This window comes from Parasteatoda tepidariorum, chromosome 4 (genome assembly GCF_982258835.1).
Source record: "Parasteatoda tepidariorum strain Cologne lab strain chromosome 4, Ptep-v5.0, whole genome shotgun sequence".
In the NCBI taxonomy this organism is placed as follows: domain Eukaryota; kingdom Metazoa; phylum Arthropoda; class Arachnida; order Araneae; family Theridiidae; genus Parasteatoda; species Parasteatoda tepidariorum.
In genome coordinates, this window is record NC_141758.1 from 57,901,186 (window position 1) to 57,926,004 (window position 24,819).

The 24,819-nt window shown below is 26.1% G+C and overlaps 1 protein-coding gene across 3 annotated transcripts in view; it reads right to left on the reverse strand.

Annotated features, from left to right (window-relative positions):
- The window catches only part of LOC107436315 (protocadherin Fat 3), a 212,766-nt gene that overhangs the window by 48,371 nt on the left and 139,576 nt on the right, over positions 1-24,819 (reverse strand). For all 3 annotated transcript variants that reach the window (XM_016047974.3, XM_087161177.1, XM_087161178.1), the window contains exons 29-45: positions 24,459-24,752; positions 21,912-22,261; positions 20,718-20,892; positions 19,790-20,079; positions 18,569-18,788; positions 17,441-17,548; positions 17,172-17,315; positions 16,002-16,142; positions 14,823-14,939; positions 14,509-14,599; positions 12,921-13,048; positions 12,738-12,828; positions 11,863-11,996; positions 10,356-10,478; positions 7,711-7,891; positions 5,773-5,891; positions 3,203-3,406 (exon numbers count right to left, since the gene is read on the reverse strand). In XM_016047974.3, the coding sequence (XP_015903460.1) occupies positions 3,203-3,406; positions 5,773-5,891; positions 7,711-7,891; positions 10,356-10,478; positions 11,863-11,996; positions 12,738-12,828; positions 12,921-13,048; positions 14,509-14,599; positions 14,823-14,939; positions 16,002-16,142; positions 17,172-17,315; positions 17,441-17,548; positions 18,569-18,788; positions 19,790-20,079; positions 20,718-20,892; positions 21,912-22,261; positions 24,459-24,752 (2,910 nt within the window). The remainder of the gene's footprint in view (positions 1-3,202; positions 3,407-5,772; positions 5,892-7,710; positions 7,892-10,355; positions 10,479-11,862; positions 11,997-12,737; positions 12,829-12,920; positions 13,049-14,508; positions 14,600-14,822; positions 14,940-16,001; positions 16,143-17,171; positions 17,316-17,440; positions 17,549-18,568; positions 18,789-19,789; positions 20,080-20,717; positions 20,893-21,911; positions 22,262-24,458; positions 24,753-24,819) is intronic.

Sequence of the window (24,819 nt, forward strand, 5' to 3'; positions counted from 1 at the left end):
ATTATGAGTTAACAGAAGAGTGTATTGAAATATGATTACTAACTAAGAAAAATAAGAATTGCTTTTATAAATGCTAAAGCATTCTGATTGATCACTACTTTTTGTGAGCATTTAAAAGTATAATAATTACTTCCATTTTTTTTGCATCAAAAGGTAATTAATTTTCAGTAATTTATTTGTGATTAAAAGTTAAAAGAGCTGCTCCAGTAATTCCCAAAATTAAAAATAATATTTTCTTTTCAATCGCTCTTATTATTTGTATTTTTAGAGTAAGTAATTTGCCATGCGCCCAATGAGTTGTCTAATGTAGAAAACAAAAATGAAGACAGATTAACAGCTGATAGTTCAGGGTTATTAAAAAAGTACATCAGGAAAAAACATCACGCTTACTTTGCTGAATAATGTTGAGTGGTTTTTTAATCCCTTATTCAGCCGTTTGTGAATTTCATGGAATTAGGGATATTTTTCAAAGTCCAAGGTTTTATAATCAACCACGTTTTGAAGGATGAAATTGCGTTCCGTTTTAAAATTATTCTGTCACATGCTGAATAAAGTAATATAATTTCCTGGTTTTGTAGATTTCCTTTAAAGTAATCATAAATAACCACCAAGATCATGCAATTTAATGAAGTTGGACTTTTTTGTTAAGTCTAAAGTGTATTTCAAGAGGATTTAGAAGAACCCACGTTTTGAAAATAAAAATTAAGTGCCGTATCAACAATATTCAGTCACATCTTGAACAATATAAAGTCATCGCCTAGCAAATTTCCATTGATGCAATCATAATTGACCACCAATATCCTGCAATTTAACGATGTTGGACTGTTTTGGCTACTAATTTATTTATTTTATTTAAAGTGCAAAACAAGAGACTTTACAGTCACCCACGTATTGAATATCAAAATTGTGTACTACATCAACAATATCTATCCACAAGTTGATCAATGTAAAGACATATTCAAGTCGTGTAATTTTCCAACTTAGTAATTATAATTAGCAGCCCAGATCATGCAATTTAATGATGTTAGACATGTTCCTTTGGGAATTTTTTTATGAAGTTAAAGTTTTGAAGATTGAAGTTAAAATTTAAGTTTTGAAGATTGAAATTAATTCCGTATCAACAATATCCAGCCTCACTTAGAACTAAGTCACTTCCTGGACACGTAAATCTCCTTTCATATAATCATAATTAACCGCCCAGATCATGTAATTTAAGGATGTTGGACATTTTTTAAGTCTAAATTGTATGACTAGAGTATTCACGAGCACCAGAGCTTTCGTAATTAAGATTCGTATCAACAATATTCAACTACATGTTGAGCAATGTAAAGTCATTTCTTTGTCGTGTAATTTTTAGTAATATAACGATTTTGGATTTTTTAATAAGAATATTTTAAGCTTACATGCCTGACAACAGGCTTTACTAACCACGCCGCCTTGAAGGATGAAATTAAGTGCTCAAAAAATTCAATCACTTATGGACTAAATTGAGCGCTTTTTCAGTTTAAGTTTGTAAGAAAAAGAGTTTAAAAAACGAGCAAAACAACGCTTTTTTACACTTAATTTTTATTTAATATTAAAGTATTTAAATAAATACTTTAATATTAAATAAAAATTTACAACATATTTAAAATTTATAAAATTTTATTGAAATAATGCTAGATAAAATGAATGCACGATGAATTCCCCACTTAAAAAAAAAAATCAATTACTCTTTCAGTAGATTCAACATTTTCTACTTGAGAAAAACAGTGAAAGCGATAAAACAAAGATTGAAAAATTATAATAATCTTTTCAATAAGAAATGAGATTTTTTTCGGAAACATATAACGGATATCAATCAATAAGAAAAATGGATTCTCTCTCACGTAGAGCGTAAAATATGGGTGTTGCAGTAAGGCACTAAAAAAATATTATCTGGTTGCCCTAAAAAAATCCTTCTTTTTCCCTTTTTTATTCTTTTTAAACTCAACCAAAAAAGTTATTTTGCTTGAGTTAATAAAATGAAATGCCATAACCAGATACGAAATAAACTATACATCTTAATAATACGGTTTGCTTTTAATAATTTATTTATGTTCTTTGCAAATTTACAGTGGCATTTTAAAATTTATGTAATTTTAAGAAATTTTACATGACTTATTTCGATACAATAGTGGAATGTTTAATGAATGAGCTTACTAAAATGTTAATTGTTAAACTAATTTCTGCAATTAAATGCCCTTACAGCGGTTAATTTTGTTTAGTTTGAAAGGGGCTTGGCACATAACTCCAAGATACCTTACTGATATATATTGATAGTGACTATGCCAAACATGAATGTCAAGGACCATAAATTAACGGCATCTTATCAAATAGTGCTAATTTAAAATTTGTAATATATAAAGTATATATATTACAAATTTTAAATTTGCACTGTTTGATAAGATGACGTTAATTTCTGGTCCCTGGCATTAATGTTTAACACAGTCACTTTGGGCACTACTACACACACTGCTCAATTCATTTGACATAGCTTCTGTTTTTGATAAAAAAATATTAATAACAATACTTTCTTTTTATCATCGTTGTTGAGCAGCTGATTGATTTTTGTGATTTGAACAGTCGATGCTCTACGTCATAGCCCTGGAATTTTGAACTCTACTCAGAAGACAAGGAAGGAAACCCGTCATTATGGAGGGTTTTTAAGGGAAATTACGTTTTCATGGAGAGAAAAACAAGAAGATACTAATGCATGATCAGTAGGAAATATTCCAAGAGTTTATTTAAATTACTTGGTTTTCTCAGTGTAATAATTAATAACATAAGAAATTAAATGCTGTGTAATGTAAAATGTTATTCAATATTTTTATATTGCACTGGATGATTTGAATTAAATTTAAAATATAATATAAAAGAAATTCCGAGGGTCAATGAGCGAATTTAATAACATACAATAATTCCTCAATAACAATAATTCCCCAATTTAATAACATACAGCTACGCAGGTCTTTTTCAATAATTTCTTCAAATTTCATTAGACCTAGTTAAACATTTAATAACATGTGTTTTTTTAATGTAATTTTACTTATAACCAGTTAATGTTATATCACTGTGACACACTCTATTTAATATAATTGCAAATAGCTATTTTTAAAAAAAAAAGTTCTTGGATGAGCATACTGTCAAATTTTCTGACAATTGAAATAAAACAATAACTTACCCGTGTGATGTTGAAAAGATTTTTGACATCATTGTTAACAATGTTGTATTGCATTTGACTGTTGCTACGGTGCATACGTTCCTTCAACTCTACATGACCAACGAAGGCACCAGCAATATTTTCAGGAATACCGAAACGGAAATGTTGCTGATCAAATAAAGGATCACGCTCCTCGGCTTCTCTGATGAAAAGTTTCAATGTCGTCTAAAAAAACGATAAATAAACAATACTTTTATTTTAAGATAAAAAAAGATAGGAAATATTTTGTTTAAAAAAAAGCTAAACATTTTATTTCTTAAAATCCTTAACTTAGAAATAGTTATAAATAAGCATTATAACAATTGAAAATTAAAATTTTAACTTCGCAAAATAACATTAAAAATTAAAGCGTACTGAACCGATCTATTTATAAACTACGGTTTATACTTAAAAATTGGCATTTTTAGAACTTTTATTTCGAATAATGATCATTTAAGAATAAAGGTATACTGTAAAAAAATATAAATAAATACTGTAAATTCTTCAAAAAAAAAATATATTGTTCCCTGGAAAAAAAATGTTTTAAGAAAAAAATAACGATTTTTTCTGTTTTTATCCGTTAACTGTAAAAAATTCCCCTTTTTTTACAACCTTTCTCTGTATATTTAACGGTTTAAAGCTGCTTTATTGACAAAACGGTTTTTCTCTGTGTTTATGCTAATCATAAACAGATTAAAACCATCAGTTCAAATTCTAGTTTTTGTCTAGTTTTTACCAAAGTACGATAACTCTACTTTTTTTAAAAATAAAAAAAGTAATTTTACGATTATTTTCCATAACTGTTTTTATTTCACCTACTTTGTGGTTTTAAACGTCGTATAAATAAAACTGTGATTCAATTTTATTGTAAAATTGATACTCTACCTGATTATTATATTTCTTTAAATATACTTTTTTGGTAAATTAAGTTAGCAGATAATTTTATACAGGTGGGCCACTATAGTTTTAAACGTTTTTATAAAGTTTTTACTCATAATATTGCTAAAATAAGTTAGGCGTTTAAGATAAAAACGGTTTAAGATTTTTCTTCTTACTGAGCTAAGAGGACAGTGAGCTCGCCTTCCAATGAAATTATTCTGATTCGAATCCCTCTGTTGACTGTCGTACAAATGCAGTTCTCGGTTCGCACCGATCGCAATGCTGATAGTTACTTTACATATTTTTTTCTTAAAATAACAGAGTTTGTTCAAAGAAAGGAATTTATATGTTAAAATAACAGTACTTAACTGCTTAGAAAGCAGGTGACTGTTTTTAAATAACAATATTTTTCCGTTAAATAAACGGTGTATTATACTTTTTTACAGTGTTCTGAAATAATATCATAAATTATTTATTAATATTTTTTCGCTACTTAAAAGAAAAAAAGTACAAAAAATATCATTAAATTTGAGGTGACAGAGCTGTTCATATCAATGTACGAATAGTCAATATATTTTATTCTTAATTGTTATTACGATAAGTATAAATAGTAATTTTATAATAATGTTTATTAACATTTATTACAATTGGGTAGTTAGGGAGTGCGATGCGGAGGCTGGTTGGTTACAACAAACATCTGCCCTTTGATATAAATTGTGTTAGTTTAGAGAACAAAAAAACTAAACAAATCAACATTTATTTTTAAATAACTAGTGTAACTTCACGCGCATTAATTTCAAAAAGCAATTAAAAATTTCGAATATCGGTTAAAATATATATGTTTTATTTTTTCAAAAAAACAAACAAAAATACTTTTTTAATATAAAAAAATATTGCTATCAGTTTAAAAACATAAGTGAATGCAAAGAAAGTAATATCAAATGCTTGCAAAAATATTAAAATCTGCATTTTGTTTCAAATAAAATAAATGACGATAAACTTTAATTGCTAAAAAATTTCAATTTCACATTTCTTAAGTATTTAAAACATTACTTGTTATTTTATATAGATTTAAAGAACATCTGCTTCATGTTTCGAGCAACTTAAAAATGTTAGTTACATTTTGAAGTATTACCGTATCAAAATCAACTGAAGAATTCTAAATTAATTTTAAAAATTGCGTGTAATTTTTAAAGCAAAATTTTTCTTTTAATGATCAGAATTATACAAAAAAAAACATATACTTATTTTAAATTACAGCTTTTAGACAAATTTATATATCATATTTAAAAAAATAAAATAATTGGATTCTTTAAATTGACTTAGTTTAGTTTTAAAAACTAAACATTTCAACGCTACGTGTAAGTATATTTTAAAAAATATTGCATTTATATTTAATAGTATTAAAAATATAGTACCGTTTATGAAGAAAAAAAATTTAAAATGCTACAGCTACGCTATTGTAATAAAAGTTTAGTACTTCTTATGGAGTAATATTTTTAAATAAGATTACAGTTACATTTAACAACACAAGGATATAGTACCGTTTATGAATGAATAGTTTTGAAAAGTGCTACACTTACATCTAATTGTAATAAGAATATAGTACTTTAATGAAGTAATAATTTTTAAATAATATTACAGTTACATTTATCGAAACAAAAATATAGTACCGCTGCTTTCCAGAGTCCATCAGAAGCTTCAACAATGATACTATATTCTCTGTTTTCTGAAACATCTAGAGTTCTGGATACATTTACAGCTCCGGTGAATGGATCAATAAAGAATGGAACTAATAATAAACAAAATAATTAATTATAATAATCAATTATAATTGAATAATTAATAATAAAAATTCATAAAAAAAATTCATAAAAAATTCATAAAATAATTCATAAAAAATTTTTTTTAAAAATTAATAAAGAAAATAAATAATAAATAAATTAATGGAAATAAATAAATTACATAATTTACGGTAAAAAAAATCTGCTTGCATATAATTAAGATGATTACAACGAATAAATAGAGTTGTTAGAATCAAATCAATCAATTTCTTTAAATCATTATAACAGTGATTCAAACTTCAAAACTAATTAATTATTGAAATCTTTGAATTAATAGTTTAATGGATTTTTAACACAAGGAATTCAAACTACAAAAATACTATTTTTTTTTTAAATCTTTGAACCATTAAATTTAAATCAACGGATATTAAACAAATCAACTGTCCCGAAATATCAGTTTTAAAATCAATTAAATCAGATTAAGTATTTGAACCAGGGACTCCATTAACGACTATAAGAACTATTTTGAATCGACGTAAATTAATATACGAAATTTAAATTAATAAATTCATCTGAAATGGCGGAATTAAAGTAAGTTGAATCAGATAATTTAAGCATTTGAACCTGAGATTCGAATAATGCAAATATTCGATAAATACTTTGAATCAATGTATTCGAATCAACGAAATTTAAATCAATAAACGGACCTCTCATAACAGTTCTAAATTATAAGAATCTTCGCCCTTAAATATTAGAATCAAGGATTCAAATCCCGCAAATAATAGCTAAATGAAGTCTCTGAATTGGTATATTTTATTAAACGGATTTGAAAAATTTACTTTTTCCAAATACGTTAATACGAAACAATATTAATAAATTCAAATCCGTTGATTTAAAATAGCAGAATTGATTCGATAAGATTTATTTAAAAACAATCACTTAATGTGATGAAATAATATTTTAATCAGTGATTCGGAGCATAGATTCAAATCGTAGATTCAGCATCAATATTTAAACTGTAAAAAATTCCACATCAACATAAGATAAACGTTTTATTGTTACGGTACTTTTTATCGTGATACACATTTTTTAGAGAAACATGTTAGTGAACGAAAAATCTGGTATACCGCATTTTTTACAATAATAATTACCGTAAAATTAATGAATCACTTTTTAACTAATTATTCATCATTTGCTTCCGTCACTGTAAAACATTATGTAATGCGGTGAAAAGTATCGGCACTCAAGGCGCCCGTATTTATTACCGTGAAATTAATTTTTACCGTAACATGTTACGGAACAAAAAAAAACTGATAAACCGTAATTTTTACAACAATACTTACCGTCAAATCACTGAATCACTTTAAATAAATAAATGTTACTGTAAAAATTACGACATAATATTCATAGGAAAAATGAATTTTACGAATGTTGCCTTTACTTTATACCGGAATTTTTCGCACTGTAGTATACAATTAAAAAAAAAACGAAATTGAAAAGAGAAAATTTTTGATAAACGAAACTCATCGAATAATTCAGTTCCATTTTGATAGAAATTAACCTCCTAATCAATTAAGAGAACTAATTAAAAGAGTAACTTCATGGTAAAAATGGATTTTAGGAATGCTGATGGCATTTAATACCGGAATTTTTTGCGCAGTAGTATACAATTAAAAAAAACAAAATTGAAAAAAAATAAAAATTCTGATATACGAAACGCATTGAATAATTCAGTTCCATTTTGATAGAAATGGACCTCCTAAATCAATTGAGAGAACTAATTAAGAGAGTAACCGGAGGAAATTGACATGTAAAAGTGTCACTTACCATTCCTCGTTCTCGATCCGAATGCATATTTCATGTTGGTGTTGTATTCAGCGTCTTCATCCTTGGCGGACAATGTGGTTACGACGCTGCCCACAGGCTCATTTTCAGAAACGAATTCATAATAGATGTCTTTGGCGAACTCCGGAGGACTATCATTAATATCTTGAATCACAACTGCCACCTGATGTCATTAAAGGATTAAATTAGTGAATTTAGATTAGATTGATAGCACACTCGGTGCAATAACGGTTTCAATAAAATGAAATAATAGAATACTCAGCTTTAACTGAACAGTAGTATTTATCTATTAAGTATTGAACTTAAACCTATTGAACCTAGTAAGTATTGAACTTATTTATAAAATTAATTACTTATTCATATACATAATTATTGATATAATTATTATTTACTTTAATAAAATTGTAAATAATTAATTAATTCGATTATGTTTTTATATTTTTGTATATTTTCTATTAAATAATAAACTGTACGATTAAGAACTTATTAATTTAAATAAATAAATTAGTATTATTTATTTTATTTAATTAATTATTTGTATTATTAAATTAATTATTTGTTTTATTAAATTAATTATTAAATTAATTCATTATTATTTAATTAATCATTTTTTATTTATTTTATAAAAATTTTAGATAAATTATTAATCTATGTATTTATTTTTTATTCAAAAAATACTTTAATAATTTTGATTTCATTTTATTATTAACATTAACTATATTATTATGACTATATTCTATTTTTATAACTGAATTATTTCTGATTTAATTATTAAGTTTATTATTTAATAATTTCATTTATTATTGATATATATATATATATATATATATATATACATATATATAATTAATTTTCTTCGTAATTATTAATATATACATAATTATTGATATAACAATTATTTATTTTAATAAAATTGTAAATAATTAATTCATTCAATTATGTTTTTATATTTTTATATATTTTCTATTAAGTATTGAACTGTACGATTAAGAACTGAACTGTAGGATTGCGGTATTTATCTATTATCTGCCCTTTGATTTTCATACAGGTATTAGAAAAGTAATCATTTACATATTACTTAAGATTAAATATTAAAAATTTGACTATCAGAGTTTTTTATTTTAATTTATTTAAGCAAATCTAAAGGTAAATTTAAGAAATTATTGAAATTTCTATGAGATCAAAAAGTCAAAAAAAAGTAATAATTAAATTAGAGTTTTTGCGAGGATATTATTTTAGCAGTTATTGATTTATCATTTTAACAATCGAAGGAATAACTTGAAATAGGAGTGCATAACTTGCTGCCTGAGAGCCTTATGTGGCCTGCTGAAGGTTGATGTGCCGTTCACTAAAGCTTTTGAACACTGTTAAAAAAAAATGTCGAAAGGTTTGAATTGTACATTTAAGTCATCTCATCGAATTCTATTGTAAATGTCGTCTCAGATCATTTTTTAGTGGTTACTGCTACGAAATTCCTCATGGTTTCAAACACGTTTCTTTAAAACAGTTGTAAACCAGATTTGATTTTCGATTGTGTCTGGTGTTTTATTTACTATCAGCAGTGAAATTTTTTTATCAATGGAAAAAACTTTTTTACAAATGTTTAATTTATGTAAATTAAAATGATAGCTGATATATTAATTTAATAATTATTCATTTTAATTCATTAAGAATAAAAGAAATGGCCTAAATGCTTGTTTAAAACACTTACAAACTGGATAGATCAATGAGAATTTCTTTCATGCAAATTGTTTGCAAATGCAATTTAGAATTCTTTCGATTATGTTAATTTAATAGTTATTGGTTTTTATACTACCCATTTTGACCTAGCGCGACACATATGTACGTCACAAGAATTGTGAAAATTCTTTGAGAATTTTTCTAATTTGAAAAATAATTGTTTACACATCAAGCAAATGTTTTTATTTTTTATTTTATTCTTTTCAAAAATCAAATAGTAGCTAACAGGAGAAAATATTCATTTAATTAAAAAGAAATAATCAATTATTTAATAGGAGTTTTTTTGCGACATGGCATATAAAAAAATTCAGACTTAAATGCCTTTATAAATGCTAGATTTTCAAAGAAACACTATGTTCATTTAAAACATTAGCGAACTAAATTTGAATTCTGAACATAACTCGTAGTTTGTTATGCTGGTAAAAAGTTAAAGATATTCATAAGCGAGGATTACATTCATACAATAGGTTCTTCTTAAAACTGTATCCAACTGTTTGACTCGTCTTCTGAGTAAAATTAAAAAATTTCAAAATCTTCAGACGTTAACGCAAAGACACTCATTAATATTTTTTAAGCTAAAGACGTATTTCCTTAAATTGTTATAAAAATTTTATTAAAACTTAGTTTTATAGGAAAAATTTAACAAACGGTACTAGGAGAATTTTTTTCCCTTGTTAATTTTATTTTTTTTATTACATTTAGTTTTTTAATCAAAAATCATGATGCAATTTAAAATAAACTCTGAGGCTATATCTTAATTATTTAATAAAGAAGTTAACTTTTATGTAAGGTTACTCCATCTGCTTAGATTAATTTAGAATAAAATAAACAAAAAGAATTAAAATATTCGAAAAATAGAGGAATGTAACTTATAAGTTTCAACTTACAGTTGCTGTCCCTGTTCTGGAAGGCACTCCCATATCTTTTGCACCAACTACTACCACATGCAATGCTGAGTCAGGCACACCGTACTCTTCTCTGTCTAATTCTTTAACTACTGTCAGCAAAGGCTGGAATTAATAAAATGTTTTAATTTTATCTCATTTATAAAAATAAAATTTTGTGTATGAAAATTTCTTTTCTTTAATATTTTAGAATTAAAAAAAAGTAGCTTTTGCAGCGTATTTCTAAAAGTCAAATTTGTCAAATTAAATTTTTTGTTTAGATTTTATAAAATCCGAAATATTTATCACCTCACCTAAGCACTTTGGCTGTTTCAATTACTTACTGAAATTATTTGCATTGCTGGCTGTTCGATTACGTTGTTATTCAAATTATTTTTGCAAATAAAAATACATTAATCTACTAATTAGCAGTAAAGAATATCGTTTCAACTATTCGTTAAGTATTTGGAAGTAATTTGAAAATATTTTAACTGAAAATAAAAATTATAACAAAATTCTAAATGACAATGCATGGTTGTTTACGGATGTGAAAAATAGCTCTTAACATTTTTAAAAAATAGGACAGAAAATAAATATGCAAGGATAGTTAAAAGAATTTTAAATTTAAAATTTTTGAAAATCTAGTTGGACATAAATAAACTTTAAGCCTTGCATTTGATTTAAGAATTTAAAAAATCACAATTCGGCTCGGTTATTAAGAACTGTAATATAACAAAAATAGAGCAATTTTAACTATTTTCTTCTTCATAGGCTTTTACTAGAGCCGATTACCGGGACCAAAGTAGTCACTTTACCCCATATCGATCTATTCGATGCTATATTTCTCCAACTCTTAACTCTCTCAAGTCCCTTAACCACTTCTCTTCTCAGTCTAACCATCTTGTTCTAGGTCTTCCTCTTTTCCTTTTTCCCTTTGGTTCTGGGAAGTTTATTTTTTTAACGGGATTTTTATCGCTATATCGAAATACATGTCCTAGCCACCTTATTTAAGAAATCTTGATCAGTTTTACTACGTTAGGTTCTTTGTATTTTGATTATAATTTATAGTAGTAATGAATTCTCCAAGTTTCATTTTCTCTTGCTAAACCAAAAAATCTTTCTTTATATTTTTCTCTTGAAAGTAATCAGTTTCTCTTCGTCTGCTTTGGTTTAACTATATTAGTTATTGTTAATTGGTTGAACAACATCTAAATAATCTTTTCTTTTTCTCTTTTTTACTCTTAACTGTCTTTTTTACTGGGGTATTTAACTCCTTGAACCAACAAAACATTTTTTTTATTTATTTATTTATTTTAGAAATTATCTTTGGGGATTGATTAGTTATTGAAGTAGAATAGATTTCTTTTCTGACTAAACCTTGTAATGTAACCTTGTAATCTTGCTTTATTATATTTTAGAAAAATAATGTTACAATTAGAAAAGAGAGCTTATTTATGAAAAGGATGATATTACGTTGATAAAATGATGCTATAAATCATTTGAAACTTACTCCTCGATCATCTACAGATAATCTAAAATGATTGTCTATATTTCCTTCCAGTATTAGTAGCTCCATCTGCCGATTTGGTCCGTCATCATAATCGACAACTGGCAAGCGAATGCTGGCACCTAAGCTACTTGACCCTTAAAAGTAGTAAGCAATAAAATAATTTGTATGTAGTAACATAAATACCATTTGGGATTATTATCTTCTAGTCTAGAATTATTTCAGTGACATGACAAAAATATTTATTTTTATGAATCCTATGATATAAGTAGAATCAAAATGGGATCTTTTAATGACACTGTAATTAAACAAATTATTATATTTCATTGTATTTCTCGGAAAAACAAAACATATTTTAAAGCAAAAAAATATTTCAGCAAAGAAGTCATTATTTTTAAATAATAATTAATTTGCAAAAAAAGTTTTTCTAAGATACAAATAATTTGGTGCTGCCATCTGTAAATTAAAATAAAAAACATTAAGTATTAAGAGCATGTAAGAAAAGGTTTTACATGAAGCAAATAACTTAAATAAATAAGAATTAAATTAACACTAGAGCCTTAAATTATTACTAAATATAGGTGCATAGAACTTGGATAAAACAAACTGAAGATTTAAAAATAATATAAATTATTCAAAATATATAAATTATTAAAAAGATTGAAAAATGTTTCGGTGCTGCTCTCTATACTATTTTTTATTAACTGAATTTTAGAAAATTTTATTAAAAAAATTATGGTGAGATTTAATGAATGTTAATCAGCATTATAAGGAAAAAATAAATAAACAGCAATAAAATAATTTAAACTCTTAAAAATTACTTCAATATCAAAATTGAGTATTTATTTAAATTTATCAAGAAAAATTGAAGTATTTACCTTCTGTAACATTAAGTAAGAAAGTTTCATTCAAAAATGTCGGGGTCCAATCATTTTCATCTTGTATGGAAACGTGCACGTTCGCAAATCCCTAATAAAACCAAACAAAAAGTATAATATATTAGCAATATTAATTATTTTCAATATAATAGTTTTGGTTCAAATCAAATTTTAATCACTTACAGTATTATTGGCAGAATCAAGGGCAAGAACTCGTAACATATATACAGGAGTTTCTTCTCTATCAGGAGATGTACGTACAGATAATACTCCAGTATTTTCTTCAATTTGGAATTGCTGTTCACTGTTACCTATTATAAGGATTCATATTCTATTAATACGCAATTTATATTTTAATTCAAGATAAATATAACTGTTATATTAAATAGAAATTAAATAGAGTGAATGAGTATAACATCTCCCAAATTTAATATACACAGGTATAATAATAATACAATACAGCAATTCGAGAACTATGTTATGTCTCTCGCATATATAGCATCAATGCTTAAAGTTTTATTTATTGTATTGTTCCTATATCGATTTAAAAAATTTTATGCATTTTTATGCAAATCTTAATGTATTTTTATGCAAAATTTCATATATTTCATGATTTAATTCATACTTCTTTTATACTTTGCTGTTAGTTATTTTTTATTTATTTTTATTTAATTATTAATTTAAATAAATAAATTATTATTATTTATTTTATTAAATTAATTTTTTGTTTTAATTATTAATAAATTATTTATTATTTAATTAATCACTTTTTTTTTAAAAAAAGTTGTAGATAAATTATTAATTTATGTATTTATTTTTTTATTTAAAAAATACTTTATTAATTTTATTTTTATTTTATTATTATTATTAAATCTATAATTACTATTATGACTATATCTATTTTATTTTCATTACTGAATTAATTGTGAATTAATTATTAAGTTTATTATTTAATAATTTCATTTATTACTGATACATATAATTAATTTTCCTTGTAATTATTAGTATATACATAATTATTGATATAATTATTATTTACTTTAATAAAATAGTAAATAATTAATTAATTAAATTGTGTTTTAATATTTTTATATATTTTTTATTTTTAAATATTTATTTAATTTTATTTTTATTTTCTTCTTTGCTTGCTGAAACTTTGTAGTTTTTTTAAGAAAAGAAGAAAAAAAAAATTTCAACAATTCTTGTCGTTCCAGCTTGTAGTTTTTCGCATTAAAAATACACTCCATTGTTTAAAAATCCATCAAAAAATATTATTTAATTTAGTTATTTAATGGTATTTAGTAAAAAATTTTCAGGCCTTTCAAAACCAATCCATGCCTTATTTTAAAAAATGAATTTTGCATAAATATATTAAAAGGTTGTGGCAGTTAAGTGAAAAATTTCATTTCTTCCAAAGGAGAAATTTCTTTGTCATCTTAAATATTGGTAAAACACAAAGCAAACACTTATATAATCTATTGCTAAAATACTTATTGCCTACATTTAAACTATTTTTTTAAAATTAAGTTTCTGAGAAATTTGACTTCTCCTTATATCACCCAAAAGCCCTACATATTTTATATGAAATTCAGACTTAAAAATGCATTCTGCAAACAAAATTCACTCATTAAAACACTTATCGGTTACTCAAATGTACAAAATAACACTTCCAAATTCGCGTGTATAAAATTATTTAAAAAATTTATAGCAAATGCACACAACTTAGCTGACCAATTATATTAAAGGGAACAATTCAAGAAAAAAATATTACCATCAACGATAAAGTATCGTAACTTGTTTGTGTCTAGTTCATCTTTATCCAATGCAGTCAAATGAACAACCACGTGACCTGGTGGTGCGTTCTAAAATATATAATCAAATATAGTTGGATCAAGAAAAGAATATCAAAATATAATCTATAAGGAATATTTATCAATAAAATATAAAGAATATGGAAAGAAAAGAATCGAATTTCAACAGACATTTTTTATGTTCAAATACATATTTTTCACAAATTATAAATGTATTAATTAACTACGATATTTATGTTAATTAAAATACAGATATCAATAAAATATTACTCACCTCTTTCACTTCCACAACAAAATCTTTCTTTTCGAAGATTGGACTGTTATCGTTCACATCTTCCACAAAAATATTCAATCTCGTATTTCCCGAGCATCTTTGATTACTCGCAGTTACCTGAAATGTTAAAAAAAAATATGAATAAATAAATAACACTATTTATTCATTAAATTTTGTCTGAGTATTGAATTTTGTCTATTTTAATTAACGGACTTACCGGAAAATTTATATTTATGTGACTTGCATAGAATCTTTTATTTAAATTACGTGTAGTATTAAATGAGTTTATTACGAAGCATTTTCAATAAATATTTCACCTCTTTCCATAAAATTTCTTTTGCGCATTTTCAAACAAATAAAAAAATTTTACTCATTTGAAGTATGAGCCAAATAAATACGATATATTTTAATAAATATAAAATATAACAAGTTTCATAATTTTTTAAAAATATTTATGATTTCGAAACGCACTGTAAGAAATTCAAACGCATCACTTTAGGTGCATCATCCATAAAATCTATTATACCGTAAAATATTATATCATATTTTTTACAAAAGTATTTATTAAATTAGAGTGATTGAGTGATTATACGTTAATTATTACTGTAAAAATTACGTTATATCAAGTTTTTTGCTATGAGGAATGTTCTGGTAATTACCGTAAGGATCCAAAATTAATCACAAGGATTTGATAAGGATCCAAAATTAATCACCGGAATCACGGAATAAAATTACGGCAAATTACCGTAATTTGATCATGCGATTTACCGTAATTTGATACTGAATTTTTTACAGTGTGGTATATATATTCAAGTACGTAAAATGACTCACGCCATAATGATACCGTAAAAATATTCAGTTATAATTGTTGAACTCTAATAAATTAAATTCTCATAAAATTCAATACTAATACCATCGTTAATTTCATATTAAATTAGGCAAATTATTTAAATTGTTGGGTTATACTGATGGCATAAAAATTTGCAGTATGGTAACAATGTTAAAAAGATATATATAAATTTTTAATTTTCTTTAAATTTCTTTATGAAGAGCCAACTTTTTTTTTAATCTTTAAATTTTAGATCTAGTAACTATAATATGTCAGAGACACAATGGGCGAATATGCCTTGAGTATAACTGAAATATTTTAATTTAAAAAGAAGAAGAATCATTCCATACCGTCAATGTATACATTCCTTGCAAGGTCATTGGCATGCTATCTCTGTCAAGAGGCTTCTTTATTTTTGCTGATACATTGAATGCCAATGTATCAATAAAGAAATTGTCATTGGAGTTATCTTCTGTGATTTGATATGAGATCTAAAATTATAGAAATTACAATATGTTACATAAATCATTGTTTTGTCAAAAGAATTGTTATGTTATTTGTAATACGAAATGAAATGTGTATAATTCCCACAGTGAGAGTAAAAAAAACAAATTGTTCCCGGTTAAAGTATTCAAAACAAACGCTTAAAGTGTTTCAACCTTGTTGAAAATTGGTCTCTTCAAAAACTCGAAATGATAAAAAAAGATTAAAAAAATCCTCTTAAATATGTTTCCTGTTAAACTATACGTAAAACTATTTTACCAATTCCAAACGAATTAAATTTCGTTGTAGCGGGATCTATGGAAATGTCATTAATTTCATTAAAATCGTGTTTTGTAATTTAATGGTATGGTTTGTTATGGGAGCATGGAGGAATTTGAGATCCGGCCGACAGATGTAACATGCACCAGTCACCATTTACTACAAGGGGAGTCTTCAGTCCACGGGGATCGAACTAACGACCTCTTAGACATGGACCGACGCCCTACGAACCAGGCTATCCCGGCCCCTTTACATTTCGTAGTAATTCTGAACGCAATCAAGGACTTAAGAAAACTAGATTCTAAACAAATGCACCTTATAAGAGGACTTTTCGAGAGAACTATCCCGCATTTCAGTTACATGCAAAAAAAAAATCACAAAACCCCCACGGTTGGTGCTAAGGAAAGTAGATTCTAACGCATTTTCTATCAATTGCTGATGGAATTTCATGTAAGTTCTATGGTCTATGTGAGTCAGGATTGATAAGCAAATGGACCATTTGTAACCAGATTCGAACCCGTGTCACTTAGATTAAAATCTAGATTATAAAATCTTTGATTCATTTTAAATATTTTTGTTAAGCATAAAGCTATATATAACGTAAACCGTTCTACTGCTGCAAAACAAGACAAAATATATCTACACTTTAAAAGCATCCAATATTTTCTTACGTTTGCAGCTGAGATATTTCGGCCATATATTTATTGTCCATTGTTTTATTTTAAGTAATGTGTGATACTTTACAAAACTTTACTTACTCTGTCAAAAATATGAGCATCTTCTACTTGTAAGTATGGTAAGACCACTGAATCAGGTGGAGCATTCTCCCTTATTGCTGTGAAATATTCTGAGAAGGGAAATTTTGGACAACGGATACTAGCATCACTTAATTGAACAACAACCTACAAAAATAAAGGAACAGTTATCATGTGGATAAAAGTATCGCAGAAATAACTCGGATTCTTGAAAAAACGTGTTCAAACATGAAAAAGAATTAATATTAATCTTAGCTCTAAGAGATACTCACTCCTGCTTCAATGCCGCGTCCAGGATCATTTCGATTTGAAGCTGCCACTAAAAAGTGATATAGAGTCTCCTGATCAGCAGACAGTCTTGTTGTGGTTGTAATTCGACCCTGCAAAGATATTTAGTTGTTAAAATTATTCAGAATTAAATTTATAGCTAACATTAGTTAAAAAAAATTAAGAGGATTAGAAATATATAAGTTAACGTAGAAATTGTGAGACGCAAATTAAAAACTTCATGATGCAATTGTGAAAAAAGTAACTCTGATTCAGCTATTATTCCATACTTTATAACTGCAGTTTTTATTGGATTACGATACAATTCAGAATTATAGTGGTTTCTGAGGCATTAAACTCATTAATGGTTAGTAATAATTTTAGCTTATTTGGAAATTTTCGCAATCATCCTAAGATAAACTTTCTTTCGAAATTATGTGCGGAATATAAATAAAAAATATTTGTACGAATATTACCAGATAACAACAGAACATTACATTTGTAGGCCGTTTACTTTCAAGATTTTTTTTATCAATTAAGAAGTTAAAAATTTTATATGGAACATCGTTTTTAAAAAACAGGAATCTTGAGTACTCCTTTTAAAATCAGAAATTTTTTAGTTTAGTTGTGGTTTATTTGATTTCCGTTTTTCGGTAAATGTATGAACCGTTCGATGATAAACTGATACAGAAATCCTAATTATTTACTTAGATATTTTCGTGCGAAGGCATGTTCATTAGAAACTGATCGATACATTTTAAATCATTTAAATAGTTATTTCCGTTCGATACTACTTGCAAGCTAGAAGCTTATTTTGAAATGGTAAATCATTTCAACAGCTATTTCCGTTCGATGGCATGTAAACCAGAAATTAATTGAGAAATGGTAAATCATTTAAATAGTTATTTGCATTCAGTGGCGTGTAAACCAGAAACTGATTGAAAAATACTAAATCATTTATGTGACTATTATAAAAACAACGCAAAAACTGCTTAAGTTACGAAACATATCTTTAACTTGTTTAACATAATATTTATTATAAAATTAAACTCCGTTTTTCTTATAATTTTGTCTGAATTTTTATGAATACAATTGAATAAATTTTGGTTTCAAAAGTAAAAATAAGTACTCACGGTTTCTCTGTCTATGTTGAAACCTCTAATAAGAGTATCTTCCGGACCAGTTATGTTGTAATACACAGGAGTGCCATTTGGTACTGTAGCCCGCACATCGAGTACTGTTGTACCAGCTTCCAAGATGCCATCGGTGTTCACAGAATATTGTACAGAGTTGAATACTGGAGTAGGATCATCGATGGTATCTTTGAAGACCTCAACAACAAGATCAACAGTGCTGAAAAAATTATTGAAACGAATTTAAACATGGAATAAATTCAGTTTCGATGTGCGTAATAAATGCATAAACTCTTAATTACACTTATAATCCGGATTATAATATTATAACGCTTGAAAAAATTTTTAAATATCATATGCTTTCCTCAAAACCAAATATAACTAATGAATATTCTTAAAAAGTAATGCATATGTGTTGTATCACCAGTAGGAAGAGCTTGCAGGAATTGCAGAGGACATAAAGAAGACTCCTCAAAATCAAATTGAATTAGGTCCAAAATGAATTCTACAAGAACTACAGTTATGAGAAGCTAACGAAAGGAATTAAAACCGTAAAAATACGAGTTTATTCGAAACAATCTTGATGCCATTTTTTAATTTGTCTTTTACATTCTACGATAATATTTTAAATTCTGAGCGATAATATTTTAGTTCAAAAGCAGTCACACAGACTGCATTGCGAAACGGAAGAGAATTTCTAACGTTCTGGAAGATTTCTGGCCTGTTTCACAGCTTCAGAAATTTAAAAACAAAGAATAAATGGAATTAACTCCGTGTCTTACAGCAAAGTTCAGGCAAGATAGGTTTGGCAATCTGGGAAGCCCAAATAAGCTAAAAAACTGATGTCTCTATCCTAACTCCGTCTCCTACTGATAAGTCTTAATTTTATCTCGGAAGAAGTCTAGCCAAGATTGGTTCGCCTATTTCGCCAGCCGATATGAATCCAAACACTGATGCCTCTCGCCTGACACAGATATTTCGGACCCTGCATATTATCTGATTCTGATTCTCACTGAATATATCCTACAAAGCTCTTGTAAGTTTCTCGCACTGGTCGAGAAACACCTATCAAATCGATGTATACTGGATGTCATTTGCAAACAGTAAAAAATTAAAAAACCATAATTTGTAATCAATTATTAATAATTGGTAGAGTAATTGTTTATAAAAGGAAAAATATTATTTTTACTTATGAATAACAAAGTTACGTAAGCTTCTTACCTGGATAAAGGTAAAACAGAGCCATCAATGGCTTTGATTCGAAGTGTCTCGGTACTAGGACTCAGTGGTTGACTAGGAGTGATTTGTCCTGTTCTCTTATTAATTGAAAACTGGGAACTAGGTGGTTGCAGCTCATATGCTATTAAACTATTACCGCCAGCAGGACTGTCAGCGTCAGTTGCTTTCACAGTGTATACAACTTCAGCTAAAGAAGTGGATAACGGTACTCGCAACACATGAGGGAGAGCCAAGAATTGAGGCGCGTTGTCATTCATGTCGTTAACTGATACCTATGATTAATAAGTAAAAAAAAATTATTTCAGACATTCAGTCATCTACAAAAATTTGTAAATCAACTACAAAAGATACTATATATTTGAAAACTACGAAAAATATTTTTTTTTATTAATGGTTACAAGAATTTTTCGAAGTGACGTCTGTTGACGTCATTGCACAGTCCGCAAAGATGTAAAAAAAAAAAATTGTTTCCCACATTTTCAAAAATATTTTCTAACAAACATGAATTCCTTTTAATTAAATTCCTTTTGCTGAGTAATTTTCTATTTAAATATTCTGTTATGATAAAATTATTATGTTTATCTTGCTATAAAAACCTTATTAGGATTACCATGTTATGCTAACATTATTATGATTATCGCGTTATGCTAATATTATTATAATAATCGTGTTATGATAAAATTATTATAATTATCGTGTTGTGCTAATATTATTATGATTATCGTGTTATGATAACATTATTATGATTATCGTGTTATGATAATATTATTATGATTATCGTGTTATAATAACATTATTATGATTATCGTGTTATGATAATATTATTATGATTATCGTGTTACAATAACATTATTATGATATTATTGTAACAAGAGTGTTATTACTCTATGTAATAAGAGTGTTATTTTACCTGAACAACAGTGGTAGCAAACTGTGGCTCTTTAGATTCATCTCGAGCTTCGACCAAAAGTTCCAAATATTTCGTTTTCTCGTAATCCAAAGGAGTAACTAAAGTAATTCGACCGGTTGAACCGTCAATTCTAAAAGCTTCTCTTCGAGTAGATCTCACTATTCTATACCTCAACCTAAGAATAAAAGCAAGTGTCAAAAATATTAAACATTACTTTATTTTCAAAATCTTAAAGTAACAATAAATAAATAAAGAGTAAACGATGAAACTGTTTTTAATAAGTTCAGAAGATTTACTAAAATCAGAAAATAATTTAATCATATTTTTATAATTTTAATACAGCAAAGGTCAGCTGGTAAGATGACATTATTATTTGGATGAAATGTCTGAAACTAACAAATATATTTAAATTTTACTCAGTAATTAAAAATTTTAGAAAATTTACTGTCAAAAAAAGAATTAATTAATGAAGTAATTAAGTATTTATTTACAGGATATATTTTGCAGTGAGGATCGATAAACATTCATGTTTAATGTTTAAAAATGTTCCGATTTAAACGGATTTTTTTTAGTAACTACACTTAAAAAAAGACAAAAAATTGAATCAAATTACGGTATGAAGTACCTGCACTTTGGGTGCATCATCCGTAAAATCAATTTTACCGTAAATTCTATTTTTACTGTAAAATATTGCATCGCAATTTTTAAAATAATATTTATTTAATTAGACTGATTTGGCGATTTTTACGATTATTATTTCTGTAAATTTTACTGTATATCAGATTTTCTTGTTCCGTTACATGCTCCTGTAAAAATAAATTTACGGTAAAAAGTACCGGCACCCTGAGTTCCGCTACTTTTAACCATAATTTGATTCCAAATTATTTACAGTGTATAAGTCTCAGAAGTTAAATCTTACTTAAATATTCAATGAGTTTCTAGCTCAATTAAATTTTATGCCGTTTTTGAAATTTCTAGTTATTAAATCAAAAAAAAAAAAAAAAAATTATAAATTAGGGAATTAATTGAGGGACGTATTTTGTTAAAAAACATTGCTTTATGTTTGATGATTTTTAAGGATCTATTTGAGTAATTTATACAGTAAAATTTTTATATTACTTATTTATAAATATTAATAAATACGAACTAGTAAACGGAGATTTTTCTAAAAACTCCGCAATCCCGTATACTAACCTGCCAGCGGGCCCGGAATCAGGATCATAAGCATGCACACTCAACAAATCAACATTTGCAGAATTTTCATCAACAGCAACTCTATAGCCGAATTTTTCGAATTTTGGTGGGTGGTTTCTTGTACTGGACACTCGGACAACAAGGTTGGCTTTTCCTATGTTTGAAGCTGCACCGTGATCTCTGGCAAATATTTCCATTTCGAATGTCATATTTTTCTGTACTTGAAGTGGCAACGCGGATGAGAGTCGAATATGTCCGGTTTGAGAGTCTATTTCAAAATGGCCGTGAGAGTTTTTGATCCAGTATGTGACTTCTCCATTACTTGCTAAATCGGGATCAGTAGCTAGTACCTAAAAATGAAAACTTGATTCTGAGAAATTTGTATATTAATTAATGGTTAATTGTTATGCTTGTAAATAAATAATATTTAGCCTAGGCTTTGTTAAAACAGATATTTTTAGGTACATAAAATATTAATGGCTTTTGAAAATTAAAGATTATATTTAATTGCATATCTTGAAAAGCATTAAATGACACAAAGAAATTATATAAAAAAAAAAAAAATACTTCTATAAAAAACACTTTAATCAAAAATTAAGATTTTTTTTCCTTAAAATTATTTTTTAAAATAATTTTAATTCGATAAAATAATATTTTATACATATTTTATTGATAATTTATAAACGTACTAAATAAGTAGTTCATACTAAACACTAAACATGTTAATAGATTTTAGTTACATTAAATTACATTAAATAAAAAAGTTAAATATTTCTGTTAAATATTACATCATGATACTGTTAATTTTATGAAATTATTACCTTCGATGTTTATAATATTATAAAAGGAAGGTAAATTAAAAATTAAGAAATATTATTTATTTTCGAAATTGCATTAATAGGTGTCAGCACTATAACTATCTTGTGACAATATTTTTGCTACATGACTCGGGAACTAAATTATTCAAATCATGCTCAAAATAAAGATCGAGAAAAAAATAACAACAAATAAGAAACATTTTTCATAACAAGAAATAATTAGAAATTTTTTTAAGTGATTATTTACATTTTAATTCTTGTAAATTTTATACTCAAAGTAATCGTATAATCAAGGAATAGAAAGTTCTAAATACAGTTTTTATTAATTAACAATGGTTAGTTATTGATCGCAATAAAGTTTATTTAAAACTAATAATTATAAAAATATTTATGAAATCATTTACATCTGCAAAAAGTTCAAACGAATTGCCGAATAACCAGTTATGAGAAGATGTGGATAAGTTCAACATCAATAGATGGCAGCACTGCGTGAAATATTTTCTGATTTTAGCTTTCGAATAAAAGACGAAATGTGAGCAATTTTTACAAGTTGCAATAGACGTTGACTCTTAACTTGCACTTTAGTTTGAAATTAATACTCCGAAAGTTTTTTATCTAAATAAATAGAAAAAAAATAGAATAATTATTAAATTATTAAATTTTCTTCTGATCTTAGCTTTTTTTCATTAAGTTGCAATCGATGCAAATTTTTAACCTGCACATAAGATTCAATTTAACACTCTGAACGTTTTTAGAACTAAATAAAAAAAAATTTAAAAATTTTAAATGGGAGGATATTTATAGATCTGAACGTGTACTTATAATTTAAATTTCAAACGAACAGCATAAATGGCTATAAAAATTCTTAAATATTTTGTAGAATACAGCTTGAAATAATATTTGGGAAAATATTGATATTTAAATTATAGTTACGATTATTATTTTGTAATTAATAAAAAAATAACACATCCATTGAAATTATCATTAGTCATTTTCTTTCTGTCATTATTAACGATAGGTTATCCTACAAATTATTTAGTATCTATTTTTCTTGTGTCTACATAAATCGCGAAAAATTATAGATATTTTCAATAATTCCACTTTGAAATTACACTAGAAAATTATTAATTTTTTATTATCCCTCTTTGCATTAATTACATTATTTAATTATAAATATTATCTATTTATTTATTACATTATAAATATAATCTATTTTATTATGAAATTATAAATATTATCAATTTAATTATTATTTAAATATATTATTAAATTAGAAATATTATCTATTTTATTGAAAAATTATGTTATTAAATTATAAATTTTGTCTATTTTATTGCTAAATTAAGTCATTAAATTATAAATATTACCTATCGTATTATGAAATTAAATTATTTAATAACAAATAATATCTATTTTGTTATTAAATTGAATTATTTAATCGTAAATCTTATCTATTTTATTTTTAAATTATATTATTAAATTACAAATTTTATTTATTTGAATATTAAATTATTGAAAGAGCATCAGTATTAAAATTTTTGTATATTAAAATACTCTTGCGTTATTAATTATTTATCACAACATAAATAATTTATCGCATATTTTTAATGCACTTATTAAAGGGAGAATAAAAATACCAATTATTGGTTTAAAATGCTTCACAATAAAACTATTACAAAACACGATGTTATAATTTAAAATATATAAAATTTAAATAAAATTCTTTAACCTGTATGATAGCTCGTCCTGCTTGTGATTGTGGGGGTATGCTGACAAAGTATCGTTCTCTTTCAAACTTGGGTGGATTATCATTTTCATCCAGAACTCGAATGGCAACAGGTGATTTAGTTTCATACCGCCCATCCAAAGCAATGACAACAAATTCATAAGTATCTTTCTCTTCTCTATCAAGTACTTGCTTTGTACAGACATCACCAGTTTTGGGATTAACTGTGAAAGGTATGGTATTTCTGTCCACCGCATATGATAGCGTATCCACCGAATCACCGCTTTCAGCATGAATCTATATTATAGATCGAAAATATTTCTGCATAAATTATTTAAAACTTCAATCTCGGTATTTTCACGTA